This window comes from Pithys albifrons, chromosome 2 (genome assembly GCF_047495875.1).
Source record: "Pithys albifrons albifrons isolate INPA30051 chromosome 2, PitAlb_v1, whole genome shotgun sequence".
NCBI classification, from domain to species: domain Eukaryota; kingdom Metazoa; phylum Chordata; class Aves; order Passeriformes; family Thamnophilidae; genus Pithys; species Pithys albifrons.
The window spans coordinates 16,177,437-16,196,762 of record NC_092459.1 but is presented as its reverse complement, the minus strand read 5'-3'; the positions used below and the strand labels follow the sequence as shown (position 1 = coordinate 16,196,762).

General features: G+C 43.6%; 1 protein-coding gene across 1 annotated transcript; it reads left to right on the top strand.

The window, feature by feature from the left end:
• The first annotated feature begins 3,935 nt into the window (after positions 1–3,935).
• Positions 3,936–10,875, top strand: RPS7 (ribosomal protein S7). Its single transcript, XM_071548389.1, has 7 exons — positions 3,936–3,998; positions 4,543–4,624; positions 4,953–5,024; positions 6,573–6,716; positions 8,194–8,258; positions 9,953–10,103; positions 10,756–10,875. The coding sequence occupies exons 2-7, from the start codon at positions 4,550–4,552 to the stop codon at positions 10,831–10,833; spliced, it is 585 nt and encodes a 194-aa protein (XP_071404490.1). The 5' UTR covers positions 3,936–3,998; positions 4,543–4,549; the 3' UTR covers positions 10,834–10,875.
• Positions 10,876–19,326: the final 8,451 nt, after the last annotated feature.

The following is a 19,326-nucleotide window of genomic DNA, read 5'->3' as shown; positions in this document are numbered from 1 at the left end:
TTATTGCTCTTGGTTAGCTTTTCTTTTAATTATGGCTTTCTATACTAGGATTTCTTATACCTTTCAGGTTTGCACATTTTCATTACTTGTAGTCTTCTTTGATCAACACATGCTAAAGGAGCAATGAGCAATAAGTGATGGGAGAGGTAAGCAAAGACCTTCTGTTACACTAATTAATTCTCTGGTTGAACAGATTCATACATTATATTTACAAGCAAGGACTGAGCAGTAACTCTTCCACTCTCATGACCAACATGCAGAGTTCAGATTTAAACTGGGGAAAAGAAAAAAGATTATTGAATCCACTGAGTACCACACACCCCCTTTCATTGCTTCTTCTCCCAGCTGGTAAAACTGAGGCTGCATAGGATCAGCCAGCCCTACCTTTACTGTTGTATCTCCATTGCTGATTTTTCCAGGCTGCTGTGCTGCAGGAGAGATGGATCCCTTTCCTCATATGACAGGTGGCATTTTTACTACAGTGGCATTTAGCACGGCTAAGCTAAGACATACCTGTGCTTTTGCTTCATGGTGCTTGCTCTCTGGTTGCTGTAGCATTAGCAGACTTGGGGATTTTCCAATTAGCCTGGGGCAGAGAGGATGTTTCCCACTCTGTAACTCAGGTTTTTTGAGGAGGGTGTGAAGATTTACCAAGAAGTGAACCATTTAGTTCCCACCTGCAAAGCTGAAGCACTCAGTCACAAAAACTCTCATTTGAATACAGAATAACGTAATAATATATGTGGATAGGTCTTTAATTGAGTTTCATAAATGATTTAACACTTGTAATCGATGTCACACTAACACAGGGCAACCCTACATATCCACTGCAGAATAAGGTGATGAGATACACAAATCAAGCCAATTTTTGCAAAATCAAAGCTTGCACAAGCACTTGTGCTACTACATCTTAGGTGCCAGAAATGAATGACTAAGGGAAAAAAGAGGAGAGGAAATGCCCCTGTTTTGGTGAAAACATGGTGACACCACATTGAATGAGAGTAGTCATTGAACCTTGTATGGCAGGCATGTTTTACAGTTTATAAGGGGTCCGGTGTTTCTCCCCCACACTAAAACCAAACCAAACTGGTTTATTAATTTATTAACAAATTTTCTTGGCAGCCATTTCTGTATTTATAACAGCAAATCTGCAGGGAAAAAGTGAGGACTTACAATATGTATACAAAAATACACTCATAAGTTTTAAGTAAGGGCATGTGTCTGTAACACCATTTTTATGTAAACTCTCTGTAAATCTCAGCTGATTACTGTGTCCCACATTAATGCATGTAGTGTACACATTAGCAAGCACTTTAATCTTCTTTGACAAATATTTTAGCTGGAGACACGTTTAACCATAATGTGGTTCCCCTCATACAGTTTTAAAGCAAAATTCAATGTGACCTGCACCAAGCATTTCCTGTTTAAAACTGAGCTTTCAGCTGGGTAGACCACTAGGTAGTCACTTTATCTAGCACACCCTGCAAATGTAGGTTATATTGCATCTCATTACCTTGACTGAAAATATAAGGCAGGAAAATAAAGTGTTTTGACCTCTCTCAGAACTGAGATCTTGCAGAACAAAGTACTTGCCTGTACTTCAGTGTAAAACTATGTGTCAGTGAAGCTGCAAAGCAGTAATCCCCCAGAACCATCACAGCCTCCATTCAACCCTCAGAGGAACAGCCTGTCCATGAGCTTTAGAACCTGTGTGGTTGTACAAGCCTGGCTCAGGGAAGTGAACTAGTAACAGACAGTTTTACTTCCACTTCTAGAGTTACTGTTACCTTGACAAGCCTTGCCATCTTCCTCTGTTTCCTCCAAATACTATATTATTATCATATCCATAACGTGAGACCTTATCCTGTTGTTGTTGGGATGCTTTTGTTACATTGTTACACAATTAATTTTTTCTTTCTACTTTTCACCTTGCACATTCTGAGTCTGCACAGCATAAGGACGGCATTAATAATGTTACTTTGTAGTGACATGACTTCTTTTAAGGATCACATGCCTACAGTGATATTTGAAAACCTGTCAGCTGCTTTGGATACCAGGTGTTACCAACTGGGTAAAGCCCACATAGATCTTGTCACTCTGCATCCTTCCTCTAACACGAATTTGTTGTCTGAAAGGGAACATCTCTACACCTTCTCCTCTCATTGCTGTCATGCAGCATACAGGTCTATTCAGTAACATTGATAACATGGAGGTGGGAAGTCACATTGCATCTTTATTCATTAACGCTCTGTACAGTGCAGTTTTGATCTACCCACACACCACCTATTCTTTCTCACTCTCATTAATGATTTCACAGTATAAACAGAGCAGACTGCTGGACTGCTGAGATGACTACTTGTTATCTTTCCTTTTTTACTCTCCAATCAGATCCTGATCCCTGCTGTTTAGCCAATTTCCAGTCTCTATAGAGACTAATCCTGGCTATCGGTATAAGCTGGCCAGTTTTTCCCATTCACTGAATTCATGCTAGCAAGGAAGAATGACTCGGGAGAAAAATGCTGAACTGAACAGTCTGCTTTTCTGGCTCAGAAATTTATCAAAAGCCCTCAAATGTTAGAAAACATGATGGGCTGCCGCCTGCAGATGCTGAGGTTGTTTAGCTTGGGGTGCTGGTGTCTTTGTCAGTTTTTTGTTTACAAGAAGAGCTTATTACTCCACTTTTGTCGGTTCTGTTAAGTAACTAACTTTACACACACCATTACATAATAATCGTGAATGTGGTGTTACAAGCTAAAGCTGACTGCTCTTGGGGTTATCCAGGGAACCTGATCATAGAACCAGTGCTCTGAACCCCATCCCCGGGGTCAAGCCTCTCTAGACAGTGTGTGCCAAGAGCTGCACACCTGCCTCTGTGTGGGACTTTCCCTTGAACGGGGCACCTAAATCCACCAACATGGAAGTGTTAAGGCAAGGTTTTAGCTTCACTTTAGATGCACAGCCACTTCAGATTCACCTGAATCAACATGCAAGTCACTTCTTTTGGAACTATAGTACAGCTTGTTCTTTTTATCAGAGTGCAACCCAAGTGTTATTAGAGCCTTCTTTGCTAGATAATAACACAATATATAATAAAAAGTGCTTCTAGTGATGACAGAAAATGTCGAGCCCAGCACTCTTATGTCTTGAGTTAGTACCTGAACACAGCTGAAGATTTATCTGTTATTTCTAGTCTAATGAAAGTAGTAACTGAACGCTGTGACATTGTCTTAGCGGGAGCGAGAAGTCGTGTTTATAGAGGTAAGCCAAACCAAAGCCCAGGCACGGCCCTGTGCTGCCCGCAATCGCCCACGCCTCTGGCTGCTCCCTGGCACGGCTTTGGCCGTGTGTGCCCAGCACAACGCCCCGCTGGGGCCAGGGGTGGCTGTGCCAGCGCTGCTCCAGCAGGTCGGCTCCATGGAAAGGGCTGAGCATCCCGGGGAGCTCCCACCCGCTGAATGAGCGGAGCGATGACACCGAGGGCAGGACAAACGCTGCTGCCAGAGCCGGTGGCCCCGCTCTGCACGGCCCTGGCAGACCCGCGAGCCGAGCCTGAAATCCCGGGGAGTCTGGGCAGGAGCAGCACCTCGACACCAGAGCCCGGGAATTCCGCCTGTGAGGGGAGCGAAGCGGCGAGGCCGCCTCACGCCGTCTGAGCGCACGAAGAATCAGGTGGCGGCAAAGGCTTGGCGTGACAAGGAGGGACAGAGCGGAGCAGCCGCCTCTTCCCGCTCCTCGGCTCCCAGCCGCAGGGAGCGCAGCGCTCCCGCCCCGCGGCACTGCGCATGTGCCAACTGTGGCGCTTCGTGCCAGGACTGTACATGTCCGCTCGGGCTTCGCTGCCGCAGAAGCCGGGTCGGTTTGTGGGACACGCGGCTACTGCTCTGCCCTTCTTCCGGGTCTGGCTTCACGCCGCGGTGGGCGGGGCGAGTGCCTTCCCGGGTCGCGATCCGTGTGGCTCTCGCGAGAGCTCCCCCTTTTCCCGGCCGGCGCGGAGCGAGGTGGGTGTCCGGGCCGTGGCCGCCGTTCCTCGCCCGGGGCTGCCGCGATACCGGGCCGGGCGTGGAGCGGGGCCGCCTGCGGCTCCCCCGGCGGGGGGATGCGCCCGATTACCGCCCGCCCGGGGCCCGATGGCCGCCGGGGCGCCCGGGGCCGGCGTGGGGAGCCGGCGGGGTTTCCCTCCGCCCTCCCCCGGCGGCGGCCCGGGAAAGGCGGGAGGAGGGGGCTGGAGCCGGGAACGAGGCCCGGGAGCGCCGCCTGAGCGCCCGCTGGGCCGCACGTTTCGGGAGCGGCGGGGCCGCCCCCACGGCGCTGCCGAGGCCTCGGAGCGGCCCCGCGGTGGGCAGGCCCCGCGCTCCCGGGACGGTGTGCCTGTGCCCTGGTCGGCATCGCCTGCAGCGACGTGCTGGGCCCGGCACGGCCCCTGGGGCCCTTCTGGCTTCGCTCTGGAGCGTGTGACTGCTCAGCAGGATGGCAGAGTCCTGGCTGTGTTTGTAGCCGGTGACATGTGCCTGGTCACAGCCGAAGTGTTCTTTTGCGTTGCAGAAAGGCCATGTTCAGCTCTAGCGCCAAGATTGTGAAGCCTAATGGCGAGAAGCCAGATGAGTTCGAGTCTGGTATATCCCAGGTATGTGGCTTTCTTTCTGCTGTTTGGTGACTCACTGCAGTTTATAGAGACAGTGTTGTGACAGTTGTCCAGAGCCTAAACTTTGAGGCTGGAGCTGAATAAATGTGTTTTCTTTCTTAGCTGTACTTAAGAACTGGGCCAGATGGCCTCTGTTCCCAACAACTGAACTTGTTGCATGTCAGCATGACTTAGAGGAAGTTAAATCTTCGATATTGACTGTGATGGAAAGTATATAGCTGCTCCCTGGCATTGTGGACAGGCTTTGGTCTCATGGGTTCTTATGAGTTGAAGTGAATGTAATGATTATTTTGCAACTTCACTTTTCTAGGCTCTGCTGGAGTTGGAAATGAACTCTGACTTAAAGGCTCAGCTGCGGGAGTTGAACATCACAGCAGCCAAGGTAGGCTGGGCCTTCTGCACGGAGAACTGCATGGTGACTTGCTCTGTGTATGTTTAATTTTTGTAAATGGTAGCATAGTAGGTGAATGAAGTTTTCAGCCCTTTCTTAGGGCCTGTGGTGGTTTATTACCTGCTGCTGTGACTTGACATTTGTCGCTAGTACATGCGGTTTTATAATAGTGTTTTTCTTGGGAACTGGTCTAAAAAGTTATTGTAAAAACTTAAATAGCAGTTGGATGTGTTAAATAAAAGTGTTTAAAAATGGTTGTTCGACTTGCTGTCTCTGCACACTGAATTTGAGCTCCAAAACTGGCTTTTTGCATGTGGATATTGACTGGAAATGTAGGCATTGCAGAAACATAAACTGTTATGCAGGAACATCAAGTGTTACACTCTGTAAAATCAGTTTGTTGTGAATCTTCTGTGTACAAAGTAGTACATGGTAGGTACATTAGGATAGTAGACTGACTTACTCAGGTAGGTTGTCCTGCCTCTATATTTTAGTTTTAGTTCATACAGGCAACTGAAACCTAAAGGGAGAAAAGAAAAAGGACAATTAGTGGAAAAGAAGAAGAAAATCTGTGCTAGGATTTGTCAGCCTGGAATGCTGGATGGCAGCAAGGAAGCTGGTCTCTGCAGTCAGAAACTTAAACAGGCTGCTTTTGGTTCCTGCCCTGGCTCACCAGTGCCGATACTGGGGCATGGCTGCTTAAGAGTGGAGTGCAGAAAGCAGCTTGGTTTACAGGTTCAGAGGCCTTCAAGGGAGGGGCTTTTAGAAATGTCTTTATTGTTTACTTAGGTGCTTGATTTTGTTTGTAAGAAATCTCCTGTGGGCATCTGAGTTGGCTCATGGGAGGACACAGCTTGTGAAAAATACTCTGTCTTTCCATGCTGTTGGACCATGAGGATGTCTCTGCAGTTGGGCTCACAAGAGAAACGCTTTATAAGCCTATGCAAACTTTGGGTTTGATCAATTGTTGGAGAATAAGCCAGGGGAAAAGTAACCTGAGTTGGTGTCTTGTATTCCTGTTGGCATTTGGAGGCAAAGGAAATGTTTTGACTGAGTAGTGATGCAGGCCTTGGCAAGTGGTGGACAGGTGATTTCCATGAAGCAGTAGCTGGAAAATAGGAGATTTGTTAAAGTTAACTTTGTCTAGAGTCTGCATTAGAGGCAAGTAATTTTTGAAACTTTGTATCAGTATGTATCACTGCAGATCTGGCTGTAAGCATTCAGTGTAGTAGTTACCAGTATAGCATCTGACTCTCATCCTGCAGAAAAAATGAGCTTTGCAATTCAGAGGATGTGACTGTGGAAGGAGTGGTGGGATTTATTGCCCAATTACTCCTTTACAGCAAAATAAGTGCTCTGATAGATGCTTTTCAGTGCTTTGTCTTTAATGTATTAAGGCAGGTACTGCTGTGTGATGTGCTCCCTGCCCTGCAAAGTCCTAAGCAAGACTATCAAATACCTGTGCTCAAAGGATTCACCATCAAACCAAACATTACTTCTTGACCCCCAGGTAACATTTACCTTGTACTTCTGTTTCAGGAAATTGAAGTGGGTGGTGGCAGAAAAGCCATCATTATCTTCGTACCAGTTCCTCAGCTGAAATCCTTCCAGAAGATTCAGGTGCGGCTAGTTCGTGAGCTGGAGAAGAAATTTAGTGGAAAACATGTGGTGTTCATTGCTCAGGTAAAACACTTAAAATCATACAAATGTTGATTTGAAGAGATCTAGTCCAGCCTCATGCATGAACCAGAATTGCTACCAGCATTAGATCAGATTAGGCGTAGTTTTGTCTAGCTGAGTCTTGAAAACATCCAAGATTCCACAGCCTTTCTGGATAACCTGTTCCAGTGCTCTGTTACCCTTCTGTCTTGCCCATTCAGGGTAAGAGAGATGTAATGCATATTTTTGTCCCAGCAGGAAATATAGTGAGTGTCCTGTGGATGTTAGGTGAAATCATTTCAGCTGGCAGCCGAGGCTGTGTAAACTTTGTGAAATGTGAAACTTCTTCGTGGAGGATAAAACTTTCTTGTTCTGACCTCTCTGACTCCTTCAGAAGTTGGAGAAGCAAAGTTTGAAAGTAAAAGGGAGCAAATATTGATAGGTACTTTACTACACTTGCATAATCTAAGCACTTAGAATTTAAGTTAGGATCTAAAAAAACTAACTCAAGTTCTAAATATATGGGGGAACTAAGGCTTGAAAAGGTGATGGAGGACTCTTTGGGCAGTACTGAGAGATGGACAAACTGGAGATCTGTCTGCAGAGTGGACAATTAGACAAGCTTTTTAAGAACTAGAACACCTTACCCTGAATCTTCATGTGACCAGGAAGGTTTATTTTAATGAAGTGCCTCTGTCTCACTTTACCTATGCACTTGAGAATTCCTTGTCAGTTCAGTAATCTGTTTTAAAAGGGAACATGTGCAGTTCTTCTGCTGTAGGGGAAATGTTCTTGAGTATGGCATGACCCAGTTTGGATTATGGTAACCCCATCACGAACACAGTAATGAAGAAACTGTCATGTGATGGTGGAAAATACTGCAAGTGGCTACAATTGCATCTAAAACTCAGTGGTTTAAAACATCTATCCTCAGAATAGGGAAGTAGAAAATAAGTTTTACTGATCTTAGGTTATGCAAATTCCTTTAGATCCTACTTTTGGAACAGGTTACATTTAAGCCAGGATTTGATCTGCATTGTGTAATACATTTTACTATTCAAACTAACATTTCAGTCTCAGAGGTCACCTGGCTGGCTGTGGGACTGAGCTCACTACTCTGGGTTGCACCAGAGTCTCACTCTCACAGAAATTGTAAAATCCTGTGGGATTTCTGTTTGCAGGGAAGCATGTTCGTGTTGCTAATGAGACACAGTAAACTATTGTGAATGTATTCATGGGGAGAGGGGATGAAGTACAAATCTTTTAATTCAGTGCACTGAATACATGATTAGTAATTGAGAAATAAAGCAATACAGCACTTCTGCAAGTAACTTGAGGTTGTAATGCTGATGTAACTTGGAGCATAATTCAGTCTCCCTTTTTAGTTTTTTGTGCATTTTCCAGTTGTGGGGAGAAGGTGCTTGTGTTTGGGATGCTTGAGTAAATTGCAACCACTAGATACTGAGAAATGCCCTTTTTTGTTTTGTTTTTAACTTAACAGAGAAGGATTCTGCCCAAGCCAACGAGAAAAAGCCGCACAAAAAACAAGCAAAAGCGTCCCAGGAGGTTAGTAAATAATCCTGATTCAGTATGACAGCCTTCTTTTGTAAATAGTAGTTTAGTCACATAATGGTTAGTTGAGTTTTTGAGAAGTCATTAAATTGTTTGGGTGGTCTTGTCTTTTCTCCTACTGCTATTTGACTACCAAAGTGTGCAGTAGAAAGCTCATCTTTGGGCACGGTGTTGGATTTCTTGGCACTGTCTGTATTTCCAGCTACAGCTGTAGTCAGTTTTTAGCCAGCAGTGCTGGCTTAAGTAACCCCAACCTGGTGTCCCTGTGACCACAGTGTGCTGACAAGAATTATTTTTTCTAAGTTGTAGGAAGTGGCACTTCCTTCCACATCACATGTTAAACTGTACAGAAGTCAAGGCTGGCACATGGAATGGGGTGCAATGAGGGAGAGAGTGGCTGAGGAGGGGTATAGGTATGAGTACTAGTCCCTCTGGGTATGAATTTAATAACAGTAGTATAGTCATTTGTGTTAAATGGTCTCCCTTGCTCTTACTTAGTCTCTTGATTGCTGGACATGCAACACTGCTGTGTCTCTGTGGATGCCAATGCCTCATCCATATTGTTCTGTATCTCGCTGTATCATTATGTAGACTGTATCTGACAAGTTTATCCTCTCTGAGATACGGCATGCCCTTTAACTTTTCCCAGCCCCAGTATTATACCTGTGTCATATGTGTTACTGTGTTTTGCAGTCTTTAGGCATGGATTTTAAAAGTACAGTTTCATAGTACTCATCTAACTGCATTTGGAGGACGCTGCCTGTGTTCTGTTAAAACTAATGTTGCACAGTGGCTAGAGAAGTTGGCAGCTGTGTCTGTGATGAGCATCCTGCCAGTTTCTACACACGGGAAGGCAGGTGTGCAGGACTGTCCCTGTTCAGGCCTGAGATGAGATCAGACTGGTGGAGTAAAACTGCCGTGTGCATTGCAAAGCACAGAATTGTGATTGATGTTGGTCCCCCTTAGCTGTCCCAATCTTCACAAGTTTCAGGTGCTGCTGTAGGCACAGATTATAGTTACTAGTGGTACTGCCTTTAAACTTCAGATGGAGATGTTGGAAATCGTATTAGTCCTCTAGACTCGTACAAAATAACCTGAGCTAATTTTTCTCATTTTGGCTGACTTTTGGACAGTTCAAGAACATGCATGTAGACATCAAACAGTTTTCTAAGCATGGATTAAACTTACCAGCTAGTCTTTTCCTGTAATACGTTGGTATTCCAAGCTTCTTGGACTAAGGCAGATGAAGAAACCAGTATTTTTAAAACTGGGTTTTCTGTGACTGTACTCGGTGTAGCTCAAGACATTTGCACACTTAAACTCTTCCAGTGAGTGTCTTTGGCAGAATAGAAGATGGGACAGTTTAGTTCTGATTTAAATAAAATATTCCATAAGTGTGTAGAAATAGAAGAATGTTTCTGGTCTGTTGCTGCAAAACGGTGTGTGATCTAGAAGGTCAGAAACCTGGTTACTTTTTCCCCTTACGCAGTCACTAAGTTTCTGCACCCACTGTAGAATTTAGCTTTTATTTTTGCATAACCTGTGACAGTGTGGTATTGTCACATTGTGGCATTAAAGAAAAAAAATGCCCCATAATTTTCAGCTAAAGCGTGCTTTGAAAGGCTTAAGCCTTGACAAATGAAGGTTTTCAAGAGGATGTGTTTAATGATGCAACTGTGGTGTTTCAGCCGTACACTTACTGCAGTGCACGATGCTATTCTCGAAGACCTGGTCTTCCCGAGTGAAATCGTGGGCAAGAGAATCCGCGTAAAACTGGACGGCAGCAGGCTTATAAAAGTCCATCTGGACAAAGCACAGCAGAACAATGTTGAACACAAGGTAAATGAAAAAGCTTACATTCTCATGAAAAAACTTACTTTCTCATGCAGGTCAGGGTACCATTCTGACATTCGCTAAGAGACTGCTTAGTGATACAGCACAAGACTGGCTTTTGGCGGTAGAGATGCTCGTGTTTGTATCAGGAGTACGGTGCTGAAGATGAGCAAGACAGTTTTGAACTAAAGCTCTAGTTTAACTTGCCAAAGGCCCTGGATTGTAAAGTAGCTATATTGGTTTCTTATGGAAACAGTGTTTTGTTCTTTTTTTTTTTTTTTGTATATGTAGGGATTAATTGGGTTGTTTTGTTTGGTTTTATTGTTTTTCAAGTGAAGGAAGCACTTAGTTTTGACCTTAAACAGTTGTGCTCAGTACAGACTGCACTTTGCCTTGGTTTTTTTCTGGAGAGGTGTGTTTGGGCCTGCTCAGCTCTCAGGATCTCCCACGGTTTGCAAATGAAAGTGTGTCCAAATACTCTTCAGAAAACGTATCTTCTGTGTAAATGCTCAGCTACCTTCATCGAGTAGAAAGTAATTAGCCCCAAAGCTCATGGCAGAGTGAAGATAAAGTGGCAAATAGTAGAGTATTTCAAGTATGTTAACTTAGAGTTACTTGTTTACCCAGCATGTATAAACAAGATTATTTGTCTTCACAGGTGGAAACATTTTCTGGTGTCTACAAGAAGCTCACAGGCAAAGATGTGGTGTTTGAATTTCCAGAATTCCAGCTGTAAAGTGCAAAAAATGGCTGAATAAACAACTGTTCATATAACAGAGTAATTTAATTTAAATTTTGAATTCCATAAACACAAATGGGGATTGACTGGTTCATGGGAGCTCTCTACTGTCTGGAGAGTGACACTTGCTATCAAAGTATTAAGTTACCAGCATTTTAATGGTAGCCATCTTAGGTTGTTCTTGGCACTGTCACAACACAACTCTAAACCAAAGAGTCCAAGGTCTGCAAAAAGAATTAGCAATGACAAACCTAAGTATTCTGAGTCTCACCTTCTGGGGAGAATGTGGAGAGTTACTGTAGAGCAGTGGAACTCCTGAGTTTTGCACACGAGAATACCAGTTGGAGAGCTGCATGTTCCTGACACAGGAAGAAGTCTACATAGCAGGTGATGTGTGATTTCTGAAATATGAAACAATGACATCTGAATAAGGGGTTTGAATTCTTAGAAAATATATTGGGGAAGGTACAGGTTGAATTTGAGGTGACTTAAATTGCTCTCTGGCAAAATGGCCATCCAGTTCTTGCCTAAAAGCAGGGCCTGTTGCTTCTCACTTCTATCAGAATGAAATGTGGAGAAATTTTCACTTCTAAATGCTTGAATACCTTACTGGACATAAACTACGCATTTTTTAGCTATTGATCCTGCTTTCAGAAGTGGTTGGGATTTTTTTTTTAGGTGATGTTTTAACATGGTTCAGTACTTGCTCAGTCATAGAGAGATGAGGAAGGACTGTGTGTCGGCATCCAAAAGTTGAAGAAACCCTACACTTTTTACTTCATTATCTGTGTTTAGAACCGCTTCACACAAGCTCAGAGGGGAGCATGGAGTTGAGCATGTAAAATTCTGAGCAAATTACATGAATGACTACTGAAGAGGCTATTAGGAGTAAGTGTTAACACAGTAAAAGATAACTAATTATGGAGTCAGTCTATTTGATGGAGAGCTAAGTTTGGGAAAAGCTGGGTAACAGGTGCTCTTTCCTAACTGAGAGTAGATGGAGGACAAGTGCCACACACTGAGGGTCTTTGTACCTTTAGATTTCCCATTTACTATGGTTTTGGTTCCTTCCCATTTGACACCCCTTTATCTGTGGAGAGCTAAAAGGTTAAAAGAAGGTTTAGCTGTGGAGAGGTAAAAGGTTAAAAGAAGGTCTGCATTGCTTTTGCATGGAGAAAGTGAAGATTTTAACACAAGTTATGGCATGACTCAGTAGGGAAGTACAGATTAGCAGTGTGGTGTTACTTTTGGTGCAGAGAATGCAAAAAGAAGGAAAATACGTACCCTGATGCAATTAGTAGTTAATTTCCTGCTACTTGCTGACAAGACTGGAATGTTTGCACAAAAAACAGGCTGTATCTTTGAAGAAGTTGGCTTGCCTTAAGGCCTTTTCCTATCTCCTTTTCAAACTCCTGTCTCTGGAGTATAACTTAATTCCTTCTTTATTCCTTGACTATTTATTGTTCATCTTGGATGATTCAGCAGAAGTGAATTCATCAGCTTCCCTTGGAATTAGATGAGGGGAATTGTAAGTATAGAAGAACCCCAAATCCTAGCTGCTTGTGTGGAGAACAGTTGTAAAAGATCTTGTAGTAGGAGTGCCAGAACTTTTGAATTCAAGTTTTCATTGCTAAAATGGGTATTACTCAGATTGGAAATGCCACCCCCTTCAGTCCCTTGGAAATAATTCTAGTCTTGAGTCAGACACATTACTAAGCTTCCTGCTACAACAGTCACAGATGGCAGCCTGTGCGAATAGATCTTTGCTGGTGTGGGTTGGAAGAAACAGTCGGGGGAGTATTTGGAGGCTTACCAGATGTTAACTATCTTTAGTTAGAGGTTGGTGAGTCTGCTGGGACTCTATAAGCTCTGCAGAAGAGGTGATCCTGAGACAGCAGGCTTCAGTAGACAGCATTTCCTGTTTCATGGTGAAATGTAACTCAGGTTTGATGTCTTCATCGTAATAAAAATATTTTGAGTTTGTTTTGAAGCACTGGGAGGGGGTAGATGCAGAAGAAATCTTGCAAACTGAATGTAAAGATTGCAAATGTTCCCAGGCATTGCCAGCTGGCTATAGATTTTTCTTGGCTCTTGTTGCAAGCCCTTTTGAACTATATGAAATGCAAAGGCCCTTGATAGTCCCATAAGCAAATTCTTTGAGTGAAAGGATAACAGTGTCAAAGCCCTTTATGGTTTTTACATTGACTAAGCTACGAGTAAAAGTGGATATTTGTGGCATAAAAATATGAGGCTGCATGCTTTGCAAAAGACTTTAGTCCTGGCTTACCTTTATTCACAGACTCCCTTGTGTGTTTGTGTCAGTGATACAGTCAGACAACTCCCTCTGTCCCTTGACAAGCATATCAAGTGCATGCCTGCAATCTGGAAAGTCAGTTGATGCCATCTGGTCAAGTGCTAATGAGATTGCTGGAATGCTGGTGTCAAATGTTATCTTAACCTAAGCAGACTCCATGTGAGATGATGCTAGACTTTTCCTATACCTTTCATATACTGGCACAGTTGAACTCTCAGTGTGTGATTCCTCAGAGTTTTATCAGCTAGTCTGGGTGAAAATGGGGGGCATTCTGTACCAAGACCCTGTGCAGCAGTGGTATGGGGGTGGTGTTAATCTGAAGCAACAGCCATATATTGAAGAGTTTAAAAAGACCAGGTCTTTCCCAAATAGGGAAGCAAGGGCTTTACGTCTTTTAGGTGCTCCTGAGACTTCTGATGCCCGAAGAGGCACAATGAAACTGCTTAGAGACATAGTTTCATTCTTTAAGCAGTAAGGTGTTTATTGAGGCAACGTTGGGGAACTCTCCGATTGGCATTGGACAAAAGAGTTCCGAAGTCAGCAGTGCAAAGCTAGAGTATTTATACAGTTTCTGTGAGAGGTTACATCATTTTTACATGCATATTCATATGATTGCAACACTCGATTATAATATTTGTAGCAGGCGGAGTCAGGGGTGGAGTCTGTTTTGAGGAATATTGTGAGGGTAGGTCCTGTTACTTCATCTGGTAGGGATCGTAATTTTACTCCTCTTCATCATGAACTTTTCAACTCCTAGAGAATTCTGCTGATTTTAATATAGATCATTCCAAGTGCTGTGTTTGAAATTTCTTACCTTCTTCCTCCAGGTCACCTTGTCCTGTGCTCTGTCCATGCCTTTCCCTTATATGCTATTGTGTGCATATTTCGTACTGTTTTGGACGGACTCCTGGTCCATCTTTTGGATAACCCCCAAACCTGGCTCCTATTCTAGCTATATTTCCTGTGGCTAGTTTCAGAAACTATGTTTTATGTTAACTCTTTGGGGTTTGGGCCTTTGCTCTGTTTCACTTCCACCTGCTGTTAGAGCTTTGATTGTTTATTTCATATGCAGCCTTTCGCAAATGTCTTCAAATATGTTTGTAAGGAAGACTGCTCCTTGGTGATTTTCATTTGAAAAGGTTTATAGGTGTGTCACAATTTTAGTGTGGCAGAACTTGCTTGAAGTTGTGGGTGATAAGTGCTTGACCTATAACATCATGTCTGAGGAGCCCCTCTTGAGGGCGAGTGGGTACAACTGGTGAGTTTTAGCATAGTGATCCTCATGCCAAGCAGAGTTTAAAAGAAATCCTATCACTCCTGCATCATGGACTGAAATAATCTATTTCATGTGCCTTTGTTTTTCCTAAATTTTTTAGGTGGGAAGCCTGAATTTGGTTCTTGGTTTCAATCTGAACGTCTGAGCAATGCCAAAAACCTAGACCTTTTCCACTTTCTGGGATGTGCTGTCTAGGCCACTAGAGGTGTATCAGAATGACAGAAATAAAAAAGATATCGATTACAGAGAGTCATGAAGCCTCATAATAAGAAGGCTTGTGGTCAGGCTGTGACAGTGTGTTTCCCTGTCTTCCATAGGGCTCTGACTGCAGCATTGATCAGTGCCAGTGGTTGACTTTTTTAAAAAAGTAGCTTTGCTCTGCCCCTACTCCCTGCCTTAAGAGCGCTCATGTGAAAAACCTGCATTCTGCTGAGAGCAAGAGAAAAGTGAACATCTCTCTGTACTAGTGCTCTGTTCCCTACAGAGAGCTACAGGCAAAGGAACTTACTTATGTCTTACCATCAAGAGGATAAAGTTTGTTGGATTTGTTGCAGTCTGAGTTCAAGTATCCACTCTTCTACCTTCCATTTACTCTCTTGTTTTCAGGAAAACCATTCTTAAGCTTAACAACACGCAGTTGCTGCTAGGTGTTGCTAAATGATTAATAGCTCACGTTTATTGGATATCGAGTTAACATGTCTGGCTCAGTTATGTTCTACCCCTGGACCAACAAAGATAGAACTAAATCCAAGCACTGAAGAGAATTCCATTTTCAGAGATCAGGAGTAACAGAAAAAAGCAGGACTGCTGCAGGAATGCTGCTGATAAATTTTATGTGAGACAATGTTAGTGCAACATCACTAATGAATTTTAAGGCCAGATTTTACACAGCAAATAAAATTAATCCTGTGTGTTGCTGTGTCTGAGCTGATATTTCCCTCCATATACCTCATGTACCACTGGAGCAGTGGTAAGGATAGCTGCCTACAGAGGGACAGTGGTGCTGGAGCTGCAATAAAGAAAGTGGTTCAGATGGATACCTTCAGTGGCAGATCTACAGACTGACAATGGTTAATAAAGTTGTTTTCTATTTGCATGGTTAAGCAGTTACTGTTACGTGAACCCAAAGGGAATAGGACACATCATTATGTTGTCTTGAGAGCAGAGGAAGGTTTGCACTCAGTGTCCCGGTATTGCAGGTCTGTACCATGGAAGAGTTCTGTATCTGCTGCATCTCCTTGAGTCTTTTGAGAGTTTCTGGGAGTTCCCTGGAAGGCTTACTAAGGGCTGGTTAGCGAGGCAGCCCTTATTTTAAGGAGCCAACACCATTTGTGGTGCAATAAACTGAGCTCAGATACTGATTTATTAAGGAGTTTGGGTATTGGAAATTTTCATCCCTTGGGAAGATCTCACTGAGAATGTTGCTGATACATTGGATGCTTTGCTAAACCACAGAGAGAATCAGGGCCTTATCATCTCTTAATAAGATACTTAAATAACCACTGTGTTTTCTAATAGGTATGGTATTTATTCCTCTTGCAGACACAAAGATAATGTCAACTGACTATTCAAAGAGTAGAAAAAATTGCCTCAATGTTCCTAAAATGTATAGGCATATTTTTTCCTGTTTTCTAAAAGCTTTATTGTCCATTTACAACCAGTTGGATTTTGTGCACATGTTTTTGGTTTGGTTTCAATCAAAAATTTCTACCTATAGTTGTGTTAGTGTGGTGTTTAACCTGAATTTAAAGGCTGAGTAAACACTGAGTTGTGGGTCAGCTGGTAGGTGGCTTATCTGACTGGAGTGTCTTGCTGTATAGAATCATAGAATGGTTTGGCTTGAAAGAGACCTTAAAGATGATCTAGTCTGGCCACCCTGCTGTGGGCAGGGACACTCTCCCACTAGGTCAGTTTGCTGAAAACCCCATCCAACCTGGCCTTGAACACTTCCTGGGATGGGGCCTATCCAGTGTCATCACCCTCACAGTAAAGAATTCTTACTATCTGATCTAAACGTGCCCTCTTTCAGTTTTAAGCCATTCTGCCTTGTCCTGTCACTTTCTTTTAGGCCCCCTTTAGGTACTGGAAGGCTGCTTTAAGGTCTCCCCAGAGCCTTCTCCAGGCTGAACAAGCCTGACTCTTTCAACCTGTGTTCACCAGAAATGTGCTTCAGCCTTGCTCTGGTAATGTTTGTGGCCCTCTGGACTCACTCCATTTTTCCTATGTTGTGGGTCCCACAGCTGGATGCAACTTTCCAGGTAGGCTCTTCTGAGAGGGAAGTAGAGGGGGTGAATCACTTCCTCAACCTGCTGACCACTCTTCTTTTGATGCAGCCTGGGATGTGGTTGCCTTTCTGGGCTGCAAGTGTAAATTACCAGCTTCTGTTAAGCTTTTCTTAAACAATTTATTTTTTTTTAATTTCAATTTATTCTCTGCCCATCCTGTATTTGTGCTTGGGATTGACCCAACCCAAGTGCAGGACCTTGGCCTTGTGGAACTTCCTGAGGTTTGCACAGGCCCACCTATCAAGCCTGTTCATATCCATCTGGATGGCATCCCTTCCCTCCAGCTTGTCAACTACACCACTAAGCTTGGTGTTGTTGGCAAACTTCCTGAGGGTGCACTTGATCCTGCTGTCCATGTCTCTGACAAAGGTGTTAAACGGCACTGGCCCCAGTACTGTCCTCTGAGGAATGCCTCTCCTCACTGGTCTCACTTGGACATCCTGTTTACTGCAACTCTGAGTGTGACCGTCCAGCCAGTTCCTTATCCCCTGAATGGTCCATCTGTTAAATCCATGTCTCCGATTTTGAGACAAGGATGTTATGTAGGACAATGTCAAATGCATTTCTCAAGTCCCTGTTCCCTCATCTAACACTGCTGTAACCCAGTTGTAGAAGGCTACCAGATTTGTCATGCATAATTTGCCCTTGCTGTTGGCTGTCACCAACCATTTTATTTTACACATACCTTAGCAAAGTCTCCAGGAGGAGCTACTCCATGATCTCACTGGGCACAGAGTTTAGACTGACCAGTCCGTAGTTCTCCAGGTTGTCCTTGTTTCCCTTTTTAAGAATGGGAGGGTTATATTTTCCCTTTTCCGGTCAGTAGGAACTTCATGAGGCTGCTGCGACTTGTCAAATCAAGAAGCGTTTGGAGAATGCTCTCAGTCTCCTGGTGTGATTCTTGGGATGTCCTGTGTGGGGCCAGGAGTTGGACTCCATGATCCTGATGGGTCCTTTCCAACTCAGCATATTCCTATGATAATATGATAGGGGCTTAGCCACTTCCTAAAAACCTCAGGACCTACAGAGGTATCTCAGGTCCCATGGACTTGTGCACCTTTAGGATCCTTAGATGATCTCAAATCTGATTTTTTACAGTGGGCACTTCTTCACTCTCCCAGTCCCTGCCTTTGCCTTGTGTGATTTGGGTGGTGTGGCTGGAGTACCTGCTGGTGAAGACTGAGGCAAAAAAAGCTGTTGAGTACTTTGGCCTTCTCCATGTCCTGGGTAACCAGGTATCTTGTTTCCTTGCAGAGAGGACCCACATTTTCCTGAGTCTTCTATTTATCGTTGTTGTACATAAAGAAGCTTTTCTTTTTGCCTTTGACTTCTCTGCCAGATGTTAATTCTCTTAGAGCTTTAGCTTTCCTAACATGATCCCTGGTTACTCAGACAATCTCTCTGTATTCCTCCCTGGCTAACCATCCTTCTACTCTGTAGAATTCCTTTTTGTGTATCAGTTTGTCCAGGAGCTACTTGTTCATCTCTGCAGGCTGGTATACCATAGCCTCTGAAAGCTGTCTCTCTCCATCCAGCAAGGGTGGCTGAAAGTCTTCTGAATCAGCTTTTGAAGTGCAACAGTGTCTCAGACAGCGGTGTTGACGTAATAAAGAACGTGTATTTAACAGCTGTTGCAACCTGATGATGGCCTAAGCTGCTCCCATGCAGTCCATGCATCAGTATCCCAGTTTGCACTTAGTAGCCTGATTTAGATGGTGTACCGACAATGGCTGCACAGCTTCCAGTTGTTTTTTGAAGTGGGCAAAGGTTATTTATGTCCTTCTGTATGGGGAATATGCCTTTTTCTCTCTCATGTGAAGGAAAACCTTGTACTTACTTATTTTCCCCTTTCCTGGAGAAAGCACTTTCACTGCATTTATAGTGTTTGCCTTTTACTTCTGAATTCTGGTCACTTATGTTTGTTTTCACTTCTCTTTCCCCAGTGTTGAATCCTACCTTTTCTACTAACTTTCCCTGAATTGTTCTATTTCTTCCTTGAATTCTGTTTCTGACCTCAAAGTTATTTGCCTGTGTTTACAGGGAGAGTAGATATGTATGTTAATAGAGCTTTCTTTGCTATGGTAATATGATCTTCAAAGGCTTGGACTGCAGTCACTTTGCTGCATTCTTTACATAAAATGTTGTTCTTGGCAAGTTGCTGCCACCAGAGTGCTGCAAGGGCCAATCCTGCTAATGGCCTGCTCCTGCTGAACTGATGGGACTTGTATGCAAAAAACATGAACTTTCAAATTAGAATTGTGTGTCTTTACACAGTTATGTTCATGGTTTACCATTTTGTGCTTTCTTTACTGATGTAATCTGGAACTGATAATTGACTCTTAACTTTTCATGACCATTTGATGTGTGTTATAATACAAGAGTCCATAGCAATGGAGAAGGGTAGCTAGGTTCCAGTCCAGCATGGAAACAGGGTGGTTTAAGAGACATCTGCCTTTATGAAGGTAGTCCACAGTCCTGAGTATGAGGCATCACTGCCTCTTTTTGTACCTGTTTTTGTCTTCTTTAAAGGCAAAGCTGGTCAGTGTATGCTGTGCCATGGGCTGGCAAAACGGGAGCTGTGGTGGGTAACATCCCAGGGCTGCAGAGAGATTTGT